Genomic DNA, 24,346 nt, shown 5'->3' with positions numbered 1-24,346 from the left:
CAAGCACGAGTTGAACACCCCTCTGATGTGACCCTCTTCACTTATGGTACTTCACCGCTTGGCGGACATTAGCGCAGTTCTGTTGTGTTCTCACGATCTGGTGATTAAATGTCGGAAAAAGTTAATGAGCAAAGCAGCAAAAGTTCAGGGATTTTGAATGAGAAGTTTATTCTTAAGAAAACTTCCAGCTTGGTCCCTGGATATAAAGAGGGTTATCTGTAGCTGTTGCAAGGCTGAGTTCCAACACCGTCAACGTACTTCAAGTCTGCAGTATCATCTGCACGCTAACCATGATTTCATCTCCAGTTCTTGCAAATGAATCCTGCCAGCCGTGACAGAGTACGCTTCCAGAGTTTTGGGATGGCTACAAGCCCATGGATCAAACAATACTTGATCACCCACAGCTTACCCAATGCTATTGCAAAGCAGATAGCTATGGACTGTAGATCACGCAGCATTGTAAATGGCAGAATGTTATTCAAATTGCATCTTCCAATCCGTCAGACTCCTTGCCCTCCCGAGGAACCATTGCATCGCAAATACGTGACCTACATCACAACGAGAAGCCTACAAAGGTGGAGCTTCCAAAAAATGCACGAGCTGTTGCTTTGACTGGCGACCACTGGCCATCTTTGAGCAATCACAGTGATCTTGGAGTCACGGCACACCGGATTGATGCTGCCTGGACACTGCAGTCTTTGCTGTAACAGTAACGCATACTGAAGAGATTATGCTGAAACGTGTCCAGAGCGTTTCTTGGATGTTGCGAAAAAATGGACTCTTCAAGTCCATTGAATGGCCTGTAGGTTTTGAGTGACATTACGTGAAAAAAAATCTATATTTATAAATCGCAATTTCACGATAGAGATTGCACTTAGAATCATAGAATCTCAGGGTTGGAAGGGACCTGAGGAGGTCATCTAGTCCAACCCCCTGCTCAAAGCAGTACCAATCCCCAATTTTTGCCCCATATCCCTAAATGGCCCCCTAAAGGATTGAACTCACAACCCTGGGTTTAGCAGGCCAAAGCTCAAACCACTGAGCTGTGTGAGGCAAATTGAAAAATGTGATTTCTTTCGGTTATCTTTTGAACCGCGCAAATATTTGTCATCAAAAATAATAATATAAAGCAAGCACCGTATATTCTGTGTGGCAATTGAAATCAATACATTTGAAAATGTAGAAAAACATCCAAAAATATTTATAATAAATGTCAGCTGGTATTCTATTATTGATTAACGGTGGGATTAAAGTTGCGATTATTTGATTTAATCTAGTTAATTGCTTTTGCGTTAATCGCTTGTGTTAACTGCGATTAATTGACAGCCCTTGTTAAAAGAAAAATCCACAGAACAAGGAGACTTGTAACTGTATTCTTGGGAAGCAAATTTAGGGACAGATTCTAATCCTTCCCACCCACCCCCCATTCATCTTGGGCAGCTCCTCACTTCAGGGGCAGAGTCATTGACTTCAGTGGGACCGTTTGTGGGATAAGATGCTGTGCAATATGATCAAGGCATCAGAGTTTCCCCGTTGGGATGAGCGTAAGAAGTCCTCCTGACTGAGCTGACAGCAGGGAGGGAAACCACAACTGTCCGTGCTAGGGCCAGAATTTTCAAGAGCTCAGCACCCATAATCAGGCCCCAACTGTGGATGCTGCGCAGTGAATCTAGCCCTGAGCAAGCTTGGGTCTCTCCTAGTTGAGCTAAAGGAGCGTCTCCAGTAGCTGGAACAGTAGTAAGTTATTCTCTGTGTAGACCAGCCACCATAGTGCTAGATAAGCCAGCATGTTACAACTGCACTTTGGAACGATGGAAAGCAGGATTTCCATGGGGAAAGGGATTCTGTCTATTTTAGGTACTTCTCTGGGCCTAGTACCAGAGTATCTGAGCCCCTCACAATCTTAAATGGGTTTATCCTCACACTCCCCCTGCAAGCTAGAGCACTGCTGTTACCCACATTTTGCAGGTGGGGAACTGAGGCACAGATTACGTCTACACTGCCAAAAATCCCCAAAACCCAGCAGCAGCAAGTCTCAGAGCCCAGCTCAGCTGACTTGGGTTTGCAGTGTAGACATTCCTGGTCAGGCGGTGAGGGGGATGGGTCTGAGAGCCCAGCTCCAGCCTGAGCGGGAATGTCTGCACTGAATTTTTACCCCTGAGCGGGAGCCCAAGTCACTTGAGCCGAGCTCTGAGACTCGCTGCCGCTGATTTGGTTGGGTTTGGGGGTTTTTTTGTTTTGTTTTTTTTTGTAGTGTAGACATACCCAGAGGGGCTAAGTGACTTGCTCAGGGTCACACACACAGATTGGGGCAGTACTGGGAATTGAACCCAAGTCTCCCAAACTAGTGATCTAACCATTGGACTATACTGCCTCTCTGTCCAGGTAAATCGTCCGTAGGTTGAGTGTAACGGATATACCAGAAGGCTGGGATTTTCAGACTCCCAGGGGAGTTAGGTGCTTGAATCAGATCAAAAGTCACGGGGAGAACAACACCCAACTCTCATAGACTCCGTAGAAAATCCAAGCTTTTTATGCCGCCCCTGAATGCTGGCCCGCTGGCTATGGACCTGAATAACACAGGGAATGAAGATATCAAGAAACTCCAGTTACTCCGATTCCTCAACTTCATATTTCTGCTCTGCATAGCCAGGAAATCAGCTTAGTAGAGAGTGGCCTGAAATATTAGTCACCTCTTTGAGAATGGAGAATTTATTACACCGAATAATATAAGAAACAGGAAGGCGCTTCAGAATTTCCCTTTCGACTTATATTTCCGAGTGACGTTGTCTTGCCACAGAAAGAACTCAATAAAAGACAAACAGCTGGGGGAAGAAGTGACTTGGTGGGGATTTGATTCCTGGACTCGCAGTGGGAAGGGATTACAGGTAGAATGCCCAGGCACTTACGTCGACGGAATGAAATGAACCAAATAAGCTGTCGGGATAAGCGAGGTGAAGAAGTGCTCCAGCATCCAAATGGAAGGAGAATGACCTCAGAATGCATGATCCAGCGCCAGCTGAAGTCACTGGGAGTTTTCCTACGGACAGCAAGGCGGCCCCAAGGGCCCACTCCTGTTCCCGTCACGGTCACTGGGAATCTTTCTGTTGACTTCAGTGGAATCCTTGGATCAGGCCCCAGAAGCCGTGCAGCTGCCTCAGCTCCATGGAAAGTCCAGGCCCCCCGTTCAGCGCTGGCCTGCAGCCCCTTTATGCCAGCTCCGACCCCTCTGCCTAGCAGAAAGCCAGCTTGGGGCCCTATGCCTGGCACGGAGCCCGGGGCAGGGGACATCCCGGGCTGGGCCGGAGAGGGTGGAAGAGGGGCTAGCCATGCACCCTGTGGGTTTGGCACCCCACAAAGCCCCCCAAGGGGAAGCGGAGGTGTACGTGAAATCTGCGCTCGCCAGCACTGGGCACCGCGGCCCCAGCTAAGGGAAGCACCAGCTGCTTCCCCTGCATCATTGCACCGGGGCCAGCACGGAGGTGAATGCCCAGTCTGGGTGGTTATAATCAGTCCTGTAAGTCCCCTGCAGGGCCACTGGCCAAGCAGTTACCGCCATGTTCACCGTGCAGGGGAAGTTGCCCTGGGGAAGGCAGCATGGAACATCTACAGCCACACCCCCAGCCGGTACAAATCAGCATTGCCCCATGGGAGACAATGGGCCAGATCCCCAGCTGGTACAAATCAGCATCGCCCCATGGGAGATAATGGGCCAGATTCCCAGCCGGTGTAAATCAGCATGGGTCCATGGGAGTCAGTGGGCCAGATCCCCAGCTGGTGCAAATCATCATAGGATTGAAGTCAACAGAACTACCCAGTGGAGGAGCTGGCCTGTTCTTTTTCCAAACCACGTCAAGAACTTTCTTCCGTGAGGAGAAGGAAGCTCCTCCATCCCTGCGAAGAGAGAGGGTGCTGGACCAATGGGCCATTTATACGGAAAAGGGACTCCAGATTTCACGGAGGGCTAAGCACTCGAGGGCCAAGGCTGGAGAATCCTCCTCTCGTTGTAGGTTTGCTTCCAAGGACGGTGCGGTCTCAGCTCCCACACCTGGGGCCACATTCTCAAATGAGCTCAACCATAGACGACCTGCGGGTCAACCCCCAACATCCGCCCCAGGGGCGGCTGGGCCCTTGTGCAAATCTGAGTATGGACTCGGAGCTGCGCTCTTTTGACCCCCTCACCCCTAATGCACCACATCAGTGCAAGATGCTTCGGCCTGGGTTACAAGTCGCTGTTTCGTCACTGAATTCCCGCAGGCTGGAGTCCCTCCCGAAAGTGGCCCTGCCAGGCCACCGCCCCCAATTCTTCCACATGTGGCAGCCTTTGCTTGACTCTGGGAGTGGAGCCAGACCCCCCCGTGGGCAGGGAACCACACCCAGGTGTGGCAAGCGCCCTGTGCTGTATCCTGCAAAGAGATGCAATGAAGATCTCTCCTTCTATCCATTCCCTCTTGCAATGCAGAGCTCTGGGAGGAAAGGTACTATTCCTTCCCGGGGGGGCTCCCGGGATAGGGCAGCCCCATCCTCGGGCCTGAGCCTAATAGCGCAATCTGGACCTAGGCATGTGCTGCTTTTTCGTATTCAAGCTCCCTTAGTAAAACACAGACTGGCGGGGTGTTACGAGAAAAAAAACGGCACACACTGAATGGGCCTTGGCTGTGGGCTGAATGGGCATATTGTTAGCTCCAATTTTATATGATCCACGAACACGACTTCAATAAAAAACTAAAGTGGGGGGGAGGAAAGAAAGTGCGAAGTATTCCTGAATTCCCTTTGATATTTAACTCCGCGTGGCAGGCTGCAGTTGGCGGGAGCAGTTGCTGCCTTTTAAAGATCTGTGACTAACCTGTTTTACGAATGTCTTTTCTTTAGCAAACAGCAAAAGCAATGAGTTTCCTCCAAGCCCGGCTGGCTGCTTGCGATAGCTTGTTTATTAACGTCAGTTTGCCACATTTTCTGACAAGCCGTCAGCCTCACCAGCCCAGCCCCGGCCCCCGCTGCCTCCCCGTTCATTAAGGTCCATGCAAACGACCCCTCCCAGTGGTGCCGACAGCACCAGCATTGGCTTCAGCCGTGGCCCCTCAGCTCTGCTAACTTCAGTGGGCGGCAATGGGTGTCATATGCCTGGTCTACACTTCAAAGTTAGATTGAGATAGCTACGTCATGCCCTGAGCACTGACTTAGTGCCAGATTTTCAGAGGTATTTAGGCACCTAAAGATGGAGAGAAACACATAGTTGCATCTTCAAAAGCAGGTTAGGAGCCACAATCCCATTGAAACCAAAGGGAGTTAGGCACCTAACTTGCTTAGGCACTTGCAAAAATCCCACTAGGTACCTATCTGCATCTTTAGGCCTCTAAATACCTTTGAAAATACATCCTCTAGGCACGTAGGCCCAGATCCTCAAAGGCACCTAAATATTTTCTAGGATCTGGGCCGTAGGAGCTGAAGTCACCTTTAAAAATGGGGTGTAGGCTCCTAACGCACTTAGGCATTTTTGAAAATTTTACTCCTGCACACAGATAAGTTGCATCAGTTTAAATACTGATTTAGTCAAACAGGTGCAACCCCCTACAACCTCCCTTACAACCCCCCGGTTTATAATTTATACTGGGACAACTTATACTGGTTTAGCTTATCAGCAAAACTGGTTTGTTATTGAATGAATCTACCCTGATGTAACCCCTCTTAAACTGATTTCAGAGAGGCCACACAAGCAGGTCTCACCAATTTAATTCAATAGATTTAGAAGCCGATTGAATTAACCTAGTGTAATTTCTGTGGGCAGACCAGACCATAGGCACATGCTTGAGTCAAGCACGTGCTGAGATGCTTTGCTGAATCAGGACCAAACGTAACCAGGGAGAGTCCAGGGTACCTGTCACCAAAGCCTGCAGCATGAGGCCCAATCCAGTGCTTATGAAAGTCAATGGAGAGACTCAAATCAACTTCACTGAGAATTGGATCAGAGCCTCCATGTGCCAGTCCAGGAACCAGCAACTGAGAACTGTGGGTCCTGGATGATGCAGAAGAGGGCCTGAGGCCCAGGGAATCCGACGCTTTCTGTCCATCTCTAGACTGAATGTGACCGTGCATCTTAGCTGAGATCCTACCCAGCACCCTGAGCACAATGAAGCTGGGCCTGACATTCCACTGCCCTGCGCCTTGGGCAGCAATTTACAATAATGCAAAGCAAGCGTAAAACATGGCTGCCTTGCAGCATTTGACACGCCCTTTGCACTGGTATAAATGACAACACAAGGAGCGAGGGACCAGAGCACCAGACCCACAAGCTACACAAAGTGGGGTAGGTATCTCAGAAAGGGAACTGGCGCCGTTCGCCCTTAGCGCAGTGGTTCAAATCCAGCCCAGGTTAGTGATTGCCTGTCATTACTAGTCAATAGCTCTTCAGCATCTTAACTGGACCAAGTGGGGGGATCTCAGTCCACTTCCCAGTGGTCAAGTGACCACGCTCCCGGCTACCTTTGATGGTGATCTCAGCAATGGTTGAAAACTCAACTCCCTCCTCAGCATGTGGGGAGTAGAAACCTTCCTCATCCTCACCAGCCTGGGGGATTATCAACCACACCCATAATAACTGGGCACCAGTTATTGGCCAACCCACCACAATCTCCCAAAGGATAAACCAAACTTCCAGCTGAGGCTTTCTAACTCTGCCAAGGCTCTCAGGGCTTCTCCCCGGGAACTTGCAGCTTCTTGCAGCTCTTTGTATGGAACACCTGTCCCCTTCTCAGCTGCATCAGATGAGTGAACAGGGCTAGCAGGGCCCCTGCCCTTCAGGGAGGCAGGCCACCCTGTTCCAAGCCCCCTTTTTTCCTTGTTGTCTGCATTAGGATGCCCCAGTTCATCTTGGAGGGGCTGTGACTGCGGGCATGCCTGGCAGAGAGAGGGTGACAGATGTTTACAGGTCAATCCCTGAAAGGGAAATGACCTGCTGCTTGGAAGAGTCTGGCCAAAAGACAATCCCCATGACGTTAGCCTCCTAGAAGAACCAGTGATGCAAGGGACCATGACCAAGAAGAGTCTGCATAATCATTATCTGAATTGCACTCATGGTTGGAGGCCCTGGCCAAGATCAGGGCCCGTGGGGCACAGTGAGGTGCAGAGGCATAGGAAGAGAGTTCCTGCTTGTAGGAGCCACCCATTGTCTATGGTCTTAGACGGTACGTTCTCCAGGGCAGGGACCATTTCTTTGTTGTGTTTGTACAGCGCCCAGCACAACAGGGTCCTGGCCTCTAGGTGCTATTACAATATAAATAATGATACATAATTATAGCACTCAGCTCTTATAAAGCTTTTTCCATCTTTAGATTCAAAGCCCTTTACAAAGGAGGGCCAGATTAAAGAATTTTGGGGCCCTGTTCACAATGGAAATTTGCTGCCCCTCCTTCCTTAAACGAGACAGAGAAGGTGTCCTAGGCACAGCTACCTCCCAGAACGGAGGTTCTCAAGCGGGTGGGGGGAGGGTGCATCCAGCCATCTGATGATTTGGTAGTCCTGGTGGAAGTAGGAGGGCCAAGCGCCCGGCTGGAGCACCACTCACTCAAGTTTGGCCCAGTCATCTCTCCATCATGATGGAGGGCAGACAGCCAGGCCAAATTTGAGCAAGCAGCATTGCATAGGGTTGTAGCACCATTCAGTTTGGGGTTTTCTTTCCCCCTCCAGGTGGGCAGGGGCCTATGTGCAAGCACACATTGGTTAGTCCAGGCCTGTCAGTATCATTATCCCCATTGTACAGATGGAGAAAACTGAGGCCCAGACAGGGAAGTGACTTGCTCTAGAGCACCCAGACGGCCAATGGCAGAACCAGCAATGGAACCCCAGTCTCCAGAGCCCAGTCGCCTAGCCACTAGACCACAGTGCCTCTCCAACAGGAAGGGGGATTCCCCCAAAAGGTGAAGTCCCCAAAAGACCTGGCCACTAAACAGCGAAACCACTATTTGTCTTTTGAACTCCCTGAAGAAATAAAGCGTGGAGCCAAACGGCACCTTCTTAGCAGCAGATGTGTCCACTTCCCTGCTGCAGTGAGCTACAGTTTACAACTTGCAAAAAGAACAGGAGGACTTGTGGCCCCTTAGAGACTAACCCATTTATTTGAGCGTGAGCTTTCGTGAGCTACAGCTCACTTCATCGGATGCATTCCGTAGAATTCAGTTTACAACTTGCTACTCCCGTGGGGGACTTCCCCCACCAGCAGACCTGTTCCCCATTGCCTTGAATGAGTCCTCCTCTAGTGGCTGATCTGGCTCACTGGAGCCTAGACCGCTGCTATTTCTGGACAGCTATTTATAGACTCCCCACTCCCCTACTCCGGTCACAGCTGGAAAGCAAAGATTCAGTGCCGCATGGAGGAAGAACGCATCTCCCCCCCCAGTACGGCCTATCAAGAACAGAACGAGGCAGAACTGAAAACTAAACATCCAACCACGCGAGGATTCCAGGCCCTGCTGTCAATATCCCCGTCGTGGGACGACACCTCCCCGTCTGCTGCTGGACAAAAGTGAAGTTTTCCATTCTGGAGCGTGGGACGGACCCAAGGAAAATTCCCCAGGTGCTGGGGCGTGGGGGCTCCACTCGCCGACAGAGACCCAGGCTCTAGGGTAGAGTTGGTGCTTTTCCAGCCCCCCTGCCAACCAGGCCAGATGTTCCAGAGTGCTCAGCCCCCCGTGAGGCACTAAAATAAGTGGCTGGATATTCCCTGCTCGGCAGACGCCGAGCTCTTTTGTAAGTCTGGAGGCCAGCAGCGTCGCAACGGAGACGCTGGGATGCAGGTGGATGTTAGAGCACTTGGGGAAAAATCAGAAGGCTGAGACCAGCTTCAAGCAGAGCAGAGCTCCTGCCCCCCTATAATTATAAGGCAGCAGCTCTTGGGCTGCACTGTAGAACTTCACAAGCGGCCCTCTGGTTTGCTAACAGGACAGAGGGATGAGTAGACGGGCAGATGGATGAGGAGGTGGAGGGACAGACGCACAGACAGACAGATGGGGGGACAGACAGACTGGGGGGGATGGACGGACAGACAGACTGGTGGGGGGTGGGGTGGACAGGCTGGGGGATGCAGAGACGCACATAGACAAGCTGGGGGATGGACAGCTGCGCATAGGCATGGAGAGGGCAGGGGTAGGGCAGAGAGACATATGCAAGTGGATGGCCAGATGCACATCTGCATGGAGGGGGTGGATGGCCAGAGCGACTGATGGGAGGATGGGCAGATGGGCATAGGTGCTGGAACTGGGCGGGGGGGGGGTCGCTGCGCCCCCTGGCTTGAAGTGGGTTCCATCATATTCAGAGTTTACAGTTTGGATCAAAGAAAAGGAGTACTTGTGGCACCTTACAGTTTCCACGGTATGCATCCGATGAAGGGAGCTGTAGCTCACGAAAGCTCATGCTCAAATAAATTGGTTCGTCTCTAAGGTGCCACAAGTCCTCCTGTTCTTTTTGCGAATCCAGACTAACACGGCTGCTCCTCTGAAACCTGTTTGGTTCAATGGCTGTCAGCACCCCCCACTGTACAAACTGTTCCAGCACGCCAGGTGGATGGACGGACGGGTGGGTGGACAGGTAGATGGGTGAATAGACTGACTGGTGGGAGGGGGTGGACAGATGGATAGATGGGTGGACAGATGGACTGGTGGGGGGGATGGACAGACAGACAGACTGGTGGGGGTGGGGTGGACAGATGGGGGGACAGACAGACTGGTGGGGGTGGGGTGGATAGATGGGGGGACAGATGGGGAGACAGACAGACTGCGGGGGTGGACAGATGGGGGGACAGACGGACCGGTAGGGAGTGGGGTGGACAGATGGGGGGACAGACGGACTGGGGGGGTGGACAGATGGGGGGACAGACGGACTGGGGGGGATGGGGGACAGACAGACTGGTGGGGGTGGGGTGGACAGATGGGGGGACAGACAGACTGGGGGGGTGGACAGATGGGGGGACAGACGGACTGGTAGGGAGTGGGGTGGACAGATGGGGAGACAGACGGACTGGGGGGGTGGACAGATGGGGGGACAGACGGACTGGTAGGGAGTGGGGTGGACAGATGGGGGGACAGACGGACTGGGGGGGTGGACAGATGGGGGGACAGACGGACTGGTAGGGAGTGGGGTGGACAGATGGGGAGACAGACGGACTGGGGGGGTGGACAGATGGGGGGACAGACGGACTGGTAGGGAGTGGGGTGGACAGATGGGGAGACAGACGGACTGGGGGGGTGGACAGATGGGGAGACAGACGGACTGGTAGCGAGTGGGGTGGACAGATGGGGGGACAGACGGACTGGGGGGGTGGACAGATGGGGGGACAGACGGACTGCAGGGGTGGACAGATGGGGGGACAGACGGACCGGTAGGGAGTGGGGTGGACAGATGGGGAGACAGACGGACTGGGGGGGTGGACAGATGGGGGGACAGACGGACTGGGGGGGATGGGGGACAGACAGACTGGTGGGGGTGGGGTGGACAGATCGGGGGACAGACAGACGGGGGGATGGGCAGACAGACGGACGAGGGGATGGACGGACAGATGGGGGGACAGACGGACGGGGGGATGGGCGGACTGGTGGGGGGATGGGGGGGACGGACAGAAGGGGGGCGGATGGGCGGACAGGACGGCCGCCTGGACAGGCCGACAGACGGACCGGGCGATGGGGGCGGGGCGGCCGCTGTCCCCGCCCCGGCCCGGGCGGTCGGAGGCCGCGGGTCCGGCTCCCGGAACCTCCCCTTTAAGGCGGCGGAGTGACTCGCGCCCGCCGGGCGGACAGGCCGCCCCGGCCCCGCCCTTTAAAGGGGAGGTTGCCCCGGGCCTGGGGGCGCTGCCGGCGCGGTGGGGGTCCCTGTGCCCGGACCGGACCCGACCGGACCCGCGCCTCGCCCCGCTGTGCCGCCGCCGCCCGAGCCCGCGTCCTGCCGCGCCGGAGCGCATGGAGGGGGGGCTCTGCGCTGCTGCCATGGTAACGCCCCCCCCGGGCAAGGGGGGGCCAGGGCGGCCAAACACCCCGGCCCCCGCCCCGGCATGGGAGCGCCAGGGGGTGGGGGGGAGCTGGTTACCCCTTGGGGGGGCGCCCCCCGCCCCCGGGGGAGGCCCTGGGGGGAGCTGGTTACCCCTTGGGGGGGCGCCCCCCGCCCCCGGGGGAGGCCCTGGGGGGAGCTGGTTACCCCTTGGGGGGGCGCCCCCCGCCCCCGGGGGAGGCCCTGGGGGGGTGGGGCGGAGCTGGTTACCCTCGGGGGGGCCTCCCCGCCCAAGGGGAAGGCCCTGCTTTGTTTCAGGGAGCCTTGCAGGTGAGGTCTAGTGGCATTGGCAGGGCTGTAATACATCTGTATCTTGCATGGTGCGTAACTGTGCCTGACTAGTCCCATTCGTCTTTCCTTTGCCTGAACATCTGCTTCAGCCATGGGTTGGGAAGAGACAAGCCCCTGCCTTGCGAAAAATAGAGCTGTCTCTGGCCTGCCACGGGCCCCTTTGGGCTTAACCCCCAGAGTAAAAGCAAAGAAACCTGGCGATTCCGGTGTTGCATAAGAAATGGGCAGAGAGGCTGCCATCTGGGGCAGCACGTCCTTGCAAACGCAGCTGTCTCTCTCACTCTGTCCCAGGCTTGCAGGCTGCAGAAGCTGTTTGCTGTGGAAGGGGAGCTCGAAGACGAGGTGAGGAAACGCTTGGGAACTGCTGTGGGCCAGGAGAGAACTGGCAGGCGAGGGCGGAGCAGGAGTCTTGCTTTGCTGGTGAAGCAGGCTGCTAAGGTGTTGGTGGGCTGGCTCCTCAACTGAGCGACAGCCATTTACACCAGCTGAGGGCCTGGCCCGGAGAATCTTGCCTCCTTCGTCGCATGCGACGAAGTGGGTATTCACCCACAAAAGCTTATGCTCCAATACGTCTGTTAGTCTATAAGGTGCCACAGGACTCCTGGCTGCTTTTACAGATCCAGACTAACACGGCGACCCCTCTGATACTTGCCCCCTAGTTCAGCTCATGTTTCAGAGTAGCTGTTAGTCTGTATTCGCAAGAGAAAAGGAGTATTTGTGGCACCTAAATTTGTTAGTCTCTAAGGTGCCACAAATACTCCTTTTCTCTTAGTTCAGCTCAGTCCCTATTTACACCACCCCGATAATTAAGTCGGGGGGGATTCACTTGCAAGGCGTAGTTTAGGTGGGACCTGTCTCCCCTCCCTGAGCTGAAGTACGGGGCTGTGTAGAATCTGTGATGTACTCTTGATCGGCAAATAAGTAAAAGAAACCACTCTGGCTGCTGCTGACACCAACAGTTATCAAAGGACACGCTAACAAAATGTCTCTCCCAGCTCTCAAATGGTGTAAAGTACATGTATCTAGCAAGAGAGAAAAGGCCTGCAAACTATGGACCCGATAACTGCCATTGTCTCTGCGCTGTGTCAGGTCCTTGTGTCCAGCCGTGCTTTACGGTCTGGTCCAGGGCTGACAATAGCAAGTCTCTGATCTTAGGACCTTTGTACCTCTACTGGGTTTTTAAGTTAAAGGGCCAGGTTAACTGAGTCACTGGCGCATCCCATGTAAAGAAAGCTTGATCTTTGTAGTGCCTTGTCTGCTTTTGCAGGATTTTCTGTCGGCCGTGGAGGATGCGGAGAACCAGTTCTCAGATTTGGTCCCTGTGAACTCAAGATGCTTGAGGCCCTTTTCTTCTGGTCCCAGAGACCCTGGCACTTTCCTGGCACCCGCTCACGAGTCCCCACTTCCTGCTCTTCCCAGTACCAGCATGCTGTCCCCAGTCTTTGGGCCGCAGAACCTTCCCAAACTGAGAGTTGGGGCTGATTGCCCCTCCAGCAAAACACCTGGCTTGAGGCCTCGGACGGTGGTGAACGATCAGACTGTGGAACCTCCAGCTGTGGGCTTCAAGGCTCTCAAGGCAGCCCCCACATTGGCGGCACCCGCCCTGCGCACTTCAAACCGCACGAGGGACTGCACACTAAGCTCGGCAGCAGGGTTTAAGTTTGTGAGCCGACAGCCTCCCCCCCTTGCTCCCCGTGATGATGAATTTGAAAATGACCTGTTCTTGGCAGCCTGCGTGCAGCCAGGTCCTGGGCCTGCCGTGGCTGCGAAGGGGATGCCCCCTCAGGTGTGTAGGAGGGACGAGAGCAGCCATGGAGGGACAGCCTTCAAAAAGCTTCGGGTGGGAGATCCAGTGGTAACTCCTAGCCCTGGTGGCTCAGTCTCTCTGCCGCACGAGGGGACTCGAGCCATCTCGAGGGGGGCAGACAGGATGCAGAATCTGTCCCCATTCCAGCAGGAGGATCCTGCGCTGAAGCTGAGGCCGAGCACGGCAGGTTCTTGCTTCTCTCAGTCTAGCCTGGTAGCTCCGGCTAGCTCCCTGGTGAATGCAGTCCCACAAGGCAGCACAGCTGCAGGCGTGTCTTGTGGCACCATCTCCGCTCCCAGGTGTCACACTTTGAGGCCTTTTCAGGCATCTGGGGGTCAGCCTGGAACCGCAGCAAGCAGCCCTTCAGTGGCTCCAGTAAAGGCTCCAAGCCTCCACTCCCCGGGGAGTGGCAATCCAAGTGGCCTTGGGAGTGGCAATCCAAGGCCACCAGCACCACAGATGCCCAGTCAGGGCTGTTCCACACCCAGAGGGCCCGGCAGCAGTTGGCGGCCACCTCTTAGGCTCCCCACAGGACCACGGTCCTTGATGACTTGTGTGGAGTCACCGACTTCCACCCCAAGAGCTCCCTCCTCTGGCTCTGCTGCTGCTGGGAGCCTGCAGACTCCGGTGGTCACCAATCACCTTGTACAGCTGGTCACGGCAGCCAACAAGACTCCCAGGGCTTCTGGCTGGACCCCTTCACAGGTGAAATCTCGCCGCTTCCCAGGACCTGCAGGGATCCTGCCTCATCAGGTAGGACACGTTGCAGAGGAGATGGCTGAAATCTCAGTGGGAAACGGCCACTCAAACAGGGACACCAAGGGATTGAACTAATCAGTGTGTTGCCTTTCAGGTGTGATCCACACGCTGCACCCACTCTCCACTGGCCCCAGAGCAAGCAAGGCATGGCTGTTGCTTCCCTAGATTTCCTTCTGCACGTGGGGTCATGGGGAGCATTACCTACAGCCTCCCATCTTCATGGTGATCAGAGAGTCAGCTACATAGCTATGTAGGCCCAGATCCTGAGAGGTATTTAGGTACTTCCCTCAATTTCAGTGGGTGTTAGCTGCCTAAATACCTTTGAGGATCTGGGTGGTAGTATCTAGATATAACAATTCATGCCCTAGGAATCCCCGACATTTAGAATATTTCTGGGGCAGTTGAAACCTCTGGACAACACTGGGGATAGGAACACTGCATTGCAGGCCGCTATCTTACTGTGATTAATCAGGGTCAGTATAAAGGGGGTTATACTGCTGTAAATATGACCTGTGAGTAGATCAATAGGGGTGAAAGAGGTGATTGCTGGGTGATTGTATCTTACCCCGGCATCACTGAAGCATAGAGAGTTTTTGCTTATATTTGATATGTGAGGCACTGCTGAGCGTGAGCTCTCATAGGTTCAAGCCTTGTGTCACTTTCACTTTCCAGATCTGGTGCATTAGCATGAGATGGCAATGTCTGGGTTATAGCCCCTGCAGGAGCGGGCTGTTTGGATCTGCACCCAGAGCTGTGCTTGTTTGGGATTGGACATGTGGTGGTCATCAGGAAAGTGTGTGTGTGTTTTAAAAAAAAAAAAATGGCACCACCTTATTCAGCAGAACTGTCCCCATTGTGTGTGCTGGGTGCTGGAGCTGCTTTCTCAACTGGTGGAGGAAGGAAGCTTTATTTACTTCTAGGCTCACAGCCTCTCCCTTGACCCCAGTTTCAGAGACCCCAGTCCAGCCTTAACTGTCATTCTTTAAATAAGATTTGTAGCAGAACCTCTTTATGTTTTGAAGGATTGTTTTTGAGGCCCCAGAGACTTGCTATGAGAGATGTAAAATGTGTTAATTGCCTCTGAGTGTGTCCTGAGCACATCACAAGTACAGCTCCTTAGCTGGATTAGGAAGTAACAGATGCTTCTCTCTTTCTCTCCTGCTCTCCCCTAAGTATGGTGGGAAAAATCTGGAGGAAATCCTGATTTCCACTCCTCAGACTCCAGCCCATGGAGCACTGGCGAAGCTACGGACAGAGGTAATACCCCTTTTTCCCTGTCCCCCACTCCACACAGCTCTAGCAGAAACCGCATCAAAATTGAGCACAGCACCCCAAAGTGTGTCGCTGCTCCGTGCTAGCTGCATCCAACAGCAGCATGAGGCATGGTACCAAAAGCTGCTCCTGATCAGGGTCTCATTTGCCTGTGAGGTGTTGGTTGAAATACACCTTAGCAAAGCCAGAGATACCCAAAAGCTTCAGAACAGTCCATGGATCTGGGCAGCAAATAGTCCACAGGTACTGGTCCCTTGGCATTGTGGCTTTGGTGATCTGCACTCCTCAGCTGCTGCAGTCAGATGTTCTGCTAGGAACTTCTCAGAGCAGACATGCTAATCTTCCCTGTGACAAGGGCATTTTGCTGCAGCTGGAGGCTAATGGACCACTTGTTTTCTCCTTGGGGCAGAGCATTGTCCATTCACCCCAGGCCTCTTTCCAGAGTGATAGACGGACCTGAAATGTCAGATGAAATAGCTTAGACCTGGATTAGAACTTTTCTCACAGTTCAGGGGTGGAGTTGGAGTAGGGATCTCTGGCCTGCGCCATCTCCATTAAACAGCCTAGAAATGAATTGGAAAATACAGACTAATGGGTCATCTCACCTGTCCCCTGGCAGGGTACAGGATTCATTGTTCCCATAGGAAGTGTCCAGTGCTTTGTCCAGTTCCGACTCCCACCAGCAACTGTGCTGGCTGGTGTCTAGGCTCAACTGCAATGACTGTAAATAAAACCATGAGCCTGGTGGGGCTTATTGGACCATTTGAGCCATGTTGGGCCAGCAAACTGGGTTTGCTGCTAATGTCTTTCTTGGTATGTCTACCCAGAGACTACAGCAGCATAGCTACGCCCCATAGCTAGGCTGGCATAATCCTGTAGCTCAGATCCAGCCTTACACCGACGGAAGGGGTTTCAGTTTTCTCCATCAGCGCAGGAACGCCACCTCCCTGGATGATGGGCACTAGGTCAACGAAAGCCCCCTTTGTCAATATAGCTGCATCTATGTCAGGGTTAGGTTCAGCATACCTGGATTTTTCACACCCTTGACTAATTTAGGTATGTCAGCCTAATTTAAGGGTAGACCAGATGTACAATATGGGTAGGGTTGGCAAAATTTGCGCGCTCTCTCTCTTTTTTTTTAAATGTGACTGAAAATAGCAATGTTTATTTTTAAGCATTTTTTAGATTTTTATCTATTTAAATTTTCAAAGTTGTGGGAAATTCTGGGGAGGGGATTCAAAGTCATTTAATGACACTAGACCTTGAGATTCAAAAAGTTAAAGCGTTACAAGCCGTTAACACACGTTATCAACATCCCATGTCAAAAATACAAAAGAAATCTCCTTACATCAGCCAATCAGATCTGTTAATTTGCTAGTCCATTTGTAACCAGCCTGATTCAAAAGGCGAAATCCCAGGGTTCTGAGTAGTTCTCAAGTGGCATTCCTCTCTCTTTGCCTGTCTCTATATTTATTGATTGGGGGGGGGGGGAATTTGTTGGCTTGTGTGTATGTTCCGTGAAATCGACATTTATCAATAACCATCTAATCCTTCCAAGCCTAGATCTGGGAACCTGACCCAAATCAAAAAGTAGGATCGTGCCAAAATAGTGCTCGTGAGTAGCATCAATTCGGTGGGAGGGTCCGCTCTCGTTCCCCTAATGCTCTATTTAGAGCAAAAGCTTTGTCTCTGCCTAGCCAAAGAGATGCTAGTACAAGATCAACTCTAGGTTGATTCTGAACATAGTGACCATATCCATCCTGTGACTCCAGGAAGTGCCGAGTTCCCAGCAGCCAATCGAGGAGGACTTTGGAAAAGGCCCCTGGATTGCCATGAAAACCGAGCTGCGGTTGGATGAGAGAGACCCCTCCTGTTTCCTCAGGACATACAGCGTGGCCATGGTGCTGAGGAAGGTAAGGAGGGGCCGGTGCTGGGTGTGAAGGCTGCTTCCTGGAAAGACGAGTTCAATCTGCACTGGCATCTCCCCCGGGCTTTTGCCCAGGCTCTCTAACCACCGGATAGTTTCGGCTTCCCCTGCCGTGCTGTGCAGATCCAATGAGACAGAACTGGGTCCAGCATCTGCTACCTTCACGGAGGCCTGCAACAGCCTCCTCTCCGTAGGGCAGATGTGCCTGATCTAACTTGTCTGAAGCAGCAGTTAGCTGGCAGTTTCCAAGTTGTCACCAGGACACTAGTAACTGCTGGTGCTGTTCTGTGAAACAGCTATGCAGCTTGAGTTGAGAACCCTGCTGGCCCGCACGCCTTGACCACGGGAGCGCAAAGCTAATCTGGCTTCAGTTTAGCCGTCGTTCAGTTAAAGGCATGTTCAGTAGCCCCATTTTCACAGCCACGGTAGTGTCCCTGTTGCTGTCCCAGGGAGCTAGGACCTGTCATCTGCAGGGCATGGGATCCCAGGATAAAACACTATCCCGTTGTCCCAGGACTAAGATGCAGTGACCCATGGGAATTATCATCTCCCTGCACAAACAAGTGTCTTAAAAATGGTTGTTAAAGGCTCATGCACAAAATACTTTTTTATATGGGCAGCCCCTCATGACATTTTTATCTTCAGAGCAGTTTACAAACAGTAGTCAATCCTCATGCAGACATACGCTGGTGTGGTGCCTAATACACTCAGATGTCTGCTATAACCAGGTGATTATACTTGATTGACCACATTCAAATAGGCACAGGTGCTTCTATCTAGTGAATGATCATCCAGAACTCAGCACCTGTGGATAGTTGAGTCTCATCCCAGTGTTCCACCTGGCTAACCACAAGTGCCTGTGACAGGATTTTGGGCTTCCCTCTGACTTTGCCCATGTTCATTGCTAATGCTTTGATTGAAATAAGCAATTTGATCTTGTATATCCGGGGTAGCCAGCCTGAGCCAGAGAAGGATAACTCAGTGGTTTGAGCTTTGGCCTGCTAAAGCCAGGGTTGTCAGTTCAATCCTTGAGGGGGCCATTTAGGGATCTGGGGCAGAAATTGGGGCTTGGCCCTGCTTTGAACAAGGGGTTGGACTAGATGACCTCCTGAAGTCCCTTCCAACCCTGATATTCTATGATTCTTAAGGAACCAGAATTTACCAATGTTCATTGCCAAAGAGCCACAGTAATAAGTCAACAGCCCCCCATTAGCTCTTCTCTCCCCCCCCCCCGCCACCCGCTCCCAGTGCCTCTTGCCCACTGGCACCTCCCCGCAAGTCCCAATCAGCTGTTTCGTGGCATGCAGGAGGCTCTGAAGGGGGAGAAGTGAGGGCACGGCAGGAGGAGGGGAGGGGGCGGGAAGGGGTAGAGTGGGGGCAGGGCCTGTGGCAGAGCTGGGGTTGAGCAGTGAGCACCCCCCGGCACATTGGGAAAATTGGAGCGTGTAGCTCCAGCCCCGGAGTCGGGGCCTGTACAAGGAGCCGCCCATAGTAACTTCTGAAGAGCCGCGTGTGGCTCCGGAGCCCCAGGCTGGCCACCCCTGTTGTGTATCCAGCAGGAGCACTTGTACGTGGGCCCTCATACCAGTACGCTGCTGCCTCCTTCAGAATTTTTGGCCCATTTCTTTACAGTGCAGTGAGAAGTGTCTAGAGACAATGACTGAATTATTCAGTCCTACCTGCTTTACAGCTGTGGGGTAAGAGGTGGAAGTCGTGTGAGAGGAGAGGGGCTCGTGAAAATAATTTAGTCCCAGATCAAATTAATTGGAGGATCAAAGTCGCCCGATTGAAGTGAGCATTGAAGTCTCTCTATTATTCAAATAGACACCTGCTAGCCACGTTGCAAATACACTGGCTTATAAAAAGCCACATGCACCAGACGATATTAACCTTACCCTCCCATCCACTGGTACACCTACACTCTGGGGGAAGTGCAGAATGGCGCACAGAAGTTGAAGGCTGCTGCTAAGCTTTGATCCAGGAGTGTCCACTCTTCTCGGCCTGAGGGCCACCTTGTCCTGTTGGAATCAATACTTATGTGGCAGATTCTCTGCCCTGTTCTGCTCCCTTTGTGCCACCCAGGCTGAGGAGCAGCAGGGAAGGGAGAGAAGCCCCTCGGAGCTCTCCTGGCTGACATCAGAGCTGTGGACTGTGTCCTTTTAGCGATGAGTGTGGTTCGGACACTTCTGTTGGGGGGGCTCTTGGAACCCAGGCTGCATGATCAAACAGCAGCGATGTTCTTAGCACAGTTGCCCAGGAGGGCCCCAGGGTGGATGCCATGATCCTAGCCCACCCTTTTGGCAGAACACTCCACACAGGAGTGGAGCATCGTGCCTGGAGCCCTGAATTCCCCGTGTCCCTGAAGATTTATTGCACTAATCGGTGTTCGTGGCGCCTACCGGCGCCCGTGGGGATTAGGATTCCACTGTGCTGGGTGTTGACCATGCAAATAGTGAGAGAGCCCCTGCCCCGAAGCTCTTCCTGTGTCATAGCAGCGTGATTTGGGTACAGAGAAGGGAAGCAACTTGCCCAAGTCCACGTTGCGGGGTCTGTGGCAGATGCTGGAATTGGACCCTGATCTCCTGAATTCCCAGTTCAGGACTTTCAGCGCAAGGTGACTCTTCTTCTGCTGTAGTGAGTTGCCGTAGGCAGTGGTTCTCTCTCTCTGGCCTCTATGCAGGCAGCGCTGAAGCAGCTCCCGAAGAACAAGGTCCCCAGCATGGCGGTGGTGATCAAGTCACTGACCTGCACCAGCGTTGACGCCGGCGCCGTGTTCAAGGATCCTACTGGTAAGGACGGAGGTGAACCCTTCGGGGTGAGGGTCGCTGGGGCAGGTGAGCAGGGCTGTGGACCAGCAAAGGAACTATAACCAACAGCTAATAGCTGGCTGTCCTCCTCGTACAAAGGTCTAGTTTCCCATCCAAAAAGAGAGATCTAGTGCCTGCCCGCTGGCTTTCCTCGGGGTCTCCCTCGGTCTGTTCTGCCACCGTCACCCTGGGTTTCACCTGTTCTTCTGAACCATGCAGATGAGGCACATCCTGTTCTCCTGGTCAATGGCCCATCAGCTCTGTAGCCTGCCTCTAGCCGTGGCCTGTGTGGTGCAGAACACACACAGAGATAGGATTGTGTCATTCTGTATGTCGGCGGGTTTGCATCCTTTCCGACTCCTGCAGCAATCGGCTGCTGCCCCTCAAGCATGGGACTTGCTGCTCCCCTTTGTTCCAGTGAGCCATCCACTCTCTAACTCTGGCCTCCTGTTAGCTGTGAACTCTCACAGGCCTCTCCACGCTGCCTGGAGGAGGAATCGCTCATCGGAGATGGACGTGATCAGCTCGGTCCCATCTCCCAGGGGCCAGTACAGGATTGATCCTTGCAGTGTGTCCTCAAGTGGGCTCCTCCTTTGTAAGAGCCAGGAAGCTGGGATGGAAATGGCAAGATGAGGCGCATTGAATAAGTTTCACTCCAGCTTGCCCCCTTGTCCTGATTCCCTCCCCGTCCCAGGTGGCTTGTCAGCGCTCCCTCTTGGCTACGTCCTCGCAGGCAGATTTGCCCCATGCATAATGGCGCAAAGCACTGTGGCAGCCTGCTTGGCTTTGGTCTGACTGTACCTGCCCCATGTTGCTGACAGTTCTCTGTCCTGCCTGCAGGAGAGATGCAGGGGACAGTGCACCGCCTGCTGCTGGAGGAGAGACAGAGTGACCTGAAGGCCGGTTCAGTGCTTCTCTTAAAGCAGGTACTTGAGGCAAAGGAGATTAGGGCCAGGGTTTTGTACTGAAGGACTCTTAGGTGGGTATGTTTTGTTCCTGGAGGTAGATCCCAATGGCAACAGGGATGCTTTTAGGGCTCCAGTTCTGGGGTGTGTGGATTTAATAAGGGGCATGCAGATTCATCTGCCACTAGTCACTGATTTGCATCCAGCTCCAGATGTCTCTTACTGCTTCCATTCTGAGATGAATGGGATAAGAAGGGAGAGCTCATTCATCTTCAAATAAAATCCTTCTGTAGGCAATGACCAGTTGGCACAGATTGTCGTCCCCCCCCCAGGTAGCTGGCTGTCCTCAGAGGCCAGTGACTGAACGGGCCATAGAGTCTGAACTCACCTGGCTGCCCCAAGAGGGTGGGGAAGCCTATTAATCTATCCCACGCCGCCCCAGTTTAGGGTTTGGGCCATTGGTCTCCAGCACTGCCAATCATCTGTCAGAGGCTGGTGAAGACTGCGAAGCACGATGGAGGTGCTGATTCTTCTTCCAATGGCATCTGCCCATTCCCTCTCGTGGGGAGCACTGCTGGGAACAGGCAGAGGCCAGAGAACTCTAGGTCCAGGCGAATAGCCTTTCCCTCTGGTTGCAGGTGGGGGTGTTCTCCCCGTCCCACCGCAATCACTACCTCAATGTGACCCCCAACAACCTGGTGAAGATTTACCTGCCAGAGTCCGGGGACGGGAGCCCCCTGCAGCCGTCGCAGGAGCATGGGGAGATGGGAGACGGGACAGTACCAGTGTCCTCAGAGGTACGATTCAACGCAGAGCAGAGAGCTGTGCTGGATGGCAGGTGGGGGCGTTTCCTGTGTGTGTTGGACTCCGAGAGGAACCAATGTCCAGTCCTTGCAGGGGCGTATTTGGAAGGTAGCTGGGGAACTAAGGAGATTCCGCAGGGGAATATGTACTGACATGGGAGACCTCAGGAAATGAGGGTCTGACACTGAGAGCTAACAAAGGGAAAGCCCAGAGCATCTCACTTGTGTCTGGCTTTTTGTAGGTCCATAGTCCGGCTGAATTCCAGCAGGACTCCCCAGAAAATCTCTCCGGGGGGGCTTCCAACCCCAGGAGCACAGGGAGTTCCAGGAGGGATGGAAACAGCAGCTGGCGTACAAACCCATCGCTTGGAGGGTTATTGCCATGCCTGGGGAGGCATGGAGACGGCACATCGGGCTCAAACAGACCTTCCCAAGAGGAGCCCCTGGGGGCTGAAGCCTGTGACATGGGTAAGGCAGATTTTGCTGCAGATGTTATGGGCCAGGTTCCCCAAAGAGCTCCGCTTGTGGTGGAAGCTGAGCTCTCCTGAAAACATGGTTCCAGTGGCGGGGGCCGGGCACTCGAATCTGGCCCACCCACCAACGAGGCCAGACGCCTTCCACTGGTGCCATCACACGAGGGCCATGGCTGCCATCTGTAGGAAATCCCAGGAGAAAGTGGAAGACACGATGGCTCTTTCCCCTAATGTCGTCTTTTATTTTTCCCTTTCCCAAATGTGTTTAATCTTTCATAGAAGTGGGCCCATACATTGGGAAGTGTAACTCCTGGGGTGAAAGGGTTAATCCCCCAGTGACAGGGACTGGATGCCCCTGGGGATGAAATGGGAAACTTTAAGAAGTGGAGGAAGAAATGGACTTGAGCCCCTCTTCTTCTGTCTGTGCAGACGACCTGGATGGGCTCCTAGGACAGCTGCCAGAGGACTTCTTTTCTGCTTCTGCCATGGAGAGCAGCCAGTGACCCCCTCTAGAGCGATGACATGAAGATCCCCCAGCCACCACGGAGCTGGATGGTCACTCAGCCAGTGGCAGAATGTGGGCTGAATCCTGGCAGAGCAAGGACTCTGAACAGCAAGGTGACTCGTGTGCCTTAAGTATCCTGTATACATTTATGAATGGTAAGTTTGTTGTGCGTCTGGGAGCTGTGACGACAGGACCGTGCTGACGGATAGTCTGGGACTCCCGAACCGAACAGGGACGACGCTGGCAGCCCTGACGTGAAATGATTCCTGCCTTGCTACCTCTGGGCTCTTCCACCAGCACCCTGGCACTCTTTGCTTGGTGCCCTTGACTGATCACGACCCGCAAGTGACAGCTTTCCCTGCTTGTATCTGATTCCTGCATTAAATGGGTGTTCGGTACCTTTCACGTGTGATGCTCTTCCTTCCGCTGTCCTGCTTTCCACCCCTTTGGTTTTATGCAAAGCCAGCCTGTCTCCTAGCCAGGAGAGCATGGTGCTGTGGGGGGAGCATTGGAGGCTTCTGTTAACTGGAGCATGTCTTCTTTAAAGCATTAACTGAAGCTGGCTGGGTTCCTTCTGGGAGTGAAGGAATCCCAGGCCATGCTCCTGCAACCTGTCCATTGACCTCACTGGGGAAAGACACGTGCAAGGACTGCGTGATCCAGCCCATAACAGGACTGGAGCTGCAGATGAGGACAACGGAGTTCTTGATATTGAAGCTGGATCCTCCCTGCTGTTGAGCAACTGCAACTCCCAGCACTGAGAAGCAAAGGAGCTCCAGGATTGAGTCCACTGCTTCCCACAGACAAAGGCTTTTATCAGATGCACCTGTGTGAGCGTCGTTCTCCACTGGGCATTGGGATGGCAGCCAGGCCTGCCGGAATCCCTGTGCCGTGCTTGAGATAGTGACCGCGTCACTCGGCCCATGTCCTGAGTGCCAAGGCCAAGCTTTTAACCTCTGCTCCCCTCTCTTCCTGGCACCCTGCTGATCTGACCGTTCTGTTCTTCTTCTGTGACCTCTTCCCAGGCCCTGGTCTTAAGGGGATGCTGTCGGGTTGTGTTTTTTTGTTTTTTTTTTTTTTAAAAATCAAATCAAAGACCTGTTAAAAGCAGCCCAGGGCTGGCATGATTCAGTGCCAGCAGCCATGAAGAGAAGGCCACGCAACAGGGAGACTCCCGCATGTGGCTGGAGGGAAGTGCCCGGTGTGCTAATGTTGCCTCAAGCAGGTTACCAATTTTTGTTTTGTTCCCCCCGGTCTATTTAAAAACTGCTCTTGAATTGCCAACACCATCAGTCATCAATGATGCCAGTGAAAACGTGGCTTGTGATTTAACTCTCTAATCTGTAGACTGGCGGGGTTTCCGTTCCTCCCACTCTTGCTCACTCTTCACTTGTGGACTGGAATTGAAAGGGCTTAAGGAAATACTTCACAATGTCCCTGGTTCCCTCTGTAGAGAGGTGACCTGCTTCCCCCTTGCAGGTGTCTATGATCGAGGCTACAAATTCTCCGGCCCGAGGGTTGTGTTCTGCACTGCCTTTTATTCTGAATTTGGCCTGGGGGTGGCTGTACAACTAGGAGAAAGAGCGGTTCCTGGCCCCGGAGAGCTGATCCTGAGAAGGGTCGACCACCTACGACTGCTCTTTGTTGGCACCTCTCAGAATTGAGCCCTGAGTCAGACAAGGTAATGGCTTAAACGCAAGGCCACGTGGTGACCTGACAGCAGGTGCCTGAGGGCCGCAGTGTGGCCATGCGAGGAAAGGGAG

General features: G+C 53.3%; 1 protein-coding gene across 2 annotated transcripts; it reads left to right on the top strand.

The window, feature by feature from the left end:
• The first annotated feature begins 10,752 nt into the window (after positions 1-10,752).
• HROB (homologous recombination factor with OB-fold) lies at positions 10,753-22,981 on the top strand. Of its 2 annotated transcripts, XM_084615710.1 has the most exons (10): positions 10,753-10,976; positions 11,617-11,667; positions 12,593-13,885; positions 15,065-15,148; positions 16,936-17,076; positions 19,771-19,879; positions 20,738-20,823; positions 21,441-21,599; positions 21,848-22,073; positions 22,508-22,981. In XM_084615710.1, the coding sequence occupies exons 1-10, from the start codon at positions 10,947-10,949 to the stop codon at positions 22,579-22,581; spliced, it is 2,253 nt and encodes a 750-aa protein (XP_084471836.1). In that variant the 5' UTR covers positions 10,753-10,946; the 3' UTR covers positions 22,582-22,981. The 2 variants fall into 2 exon arrangements, with proteins under 2 accessions (XP_084471836.1, XP_084471837.1); XM_084615711.1 differs by lacking the exon at positions 21,848-22,073.
• Positions 22,982-24,346: the final 1,365 nt, after the last annotated feature.

Source organism: Lepidochelys olivacea (assembly GCF_965140295.1).
Source record: "Lepidochelys olivacea isolate rLepOli2 genome assembly, chromosome: 27".
In the NCBI taxonomy this organism is placed as follows: Eukaryota; Metazoa; Chordata; order Testudines; family Cheloniidae; genus Lepidochelys; species Lepidochelys olivacea.
This window is presented reverse-complemented; position numbering and strand designations above follow the sequence as displayed.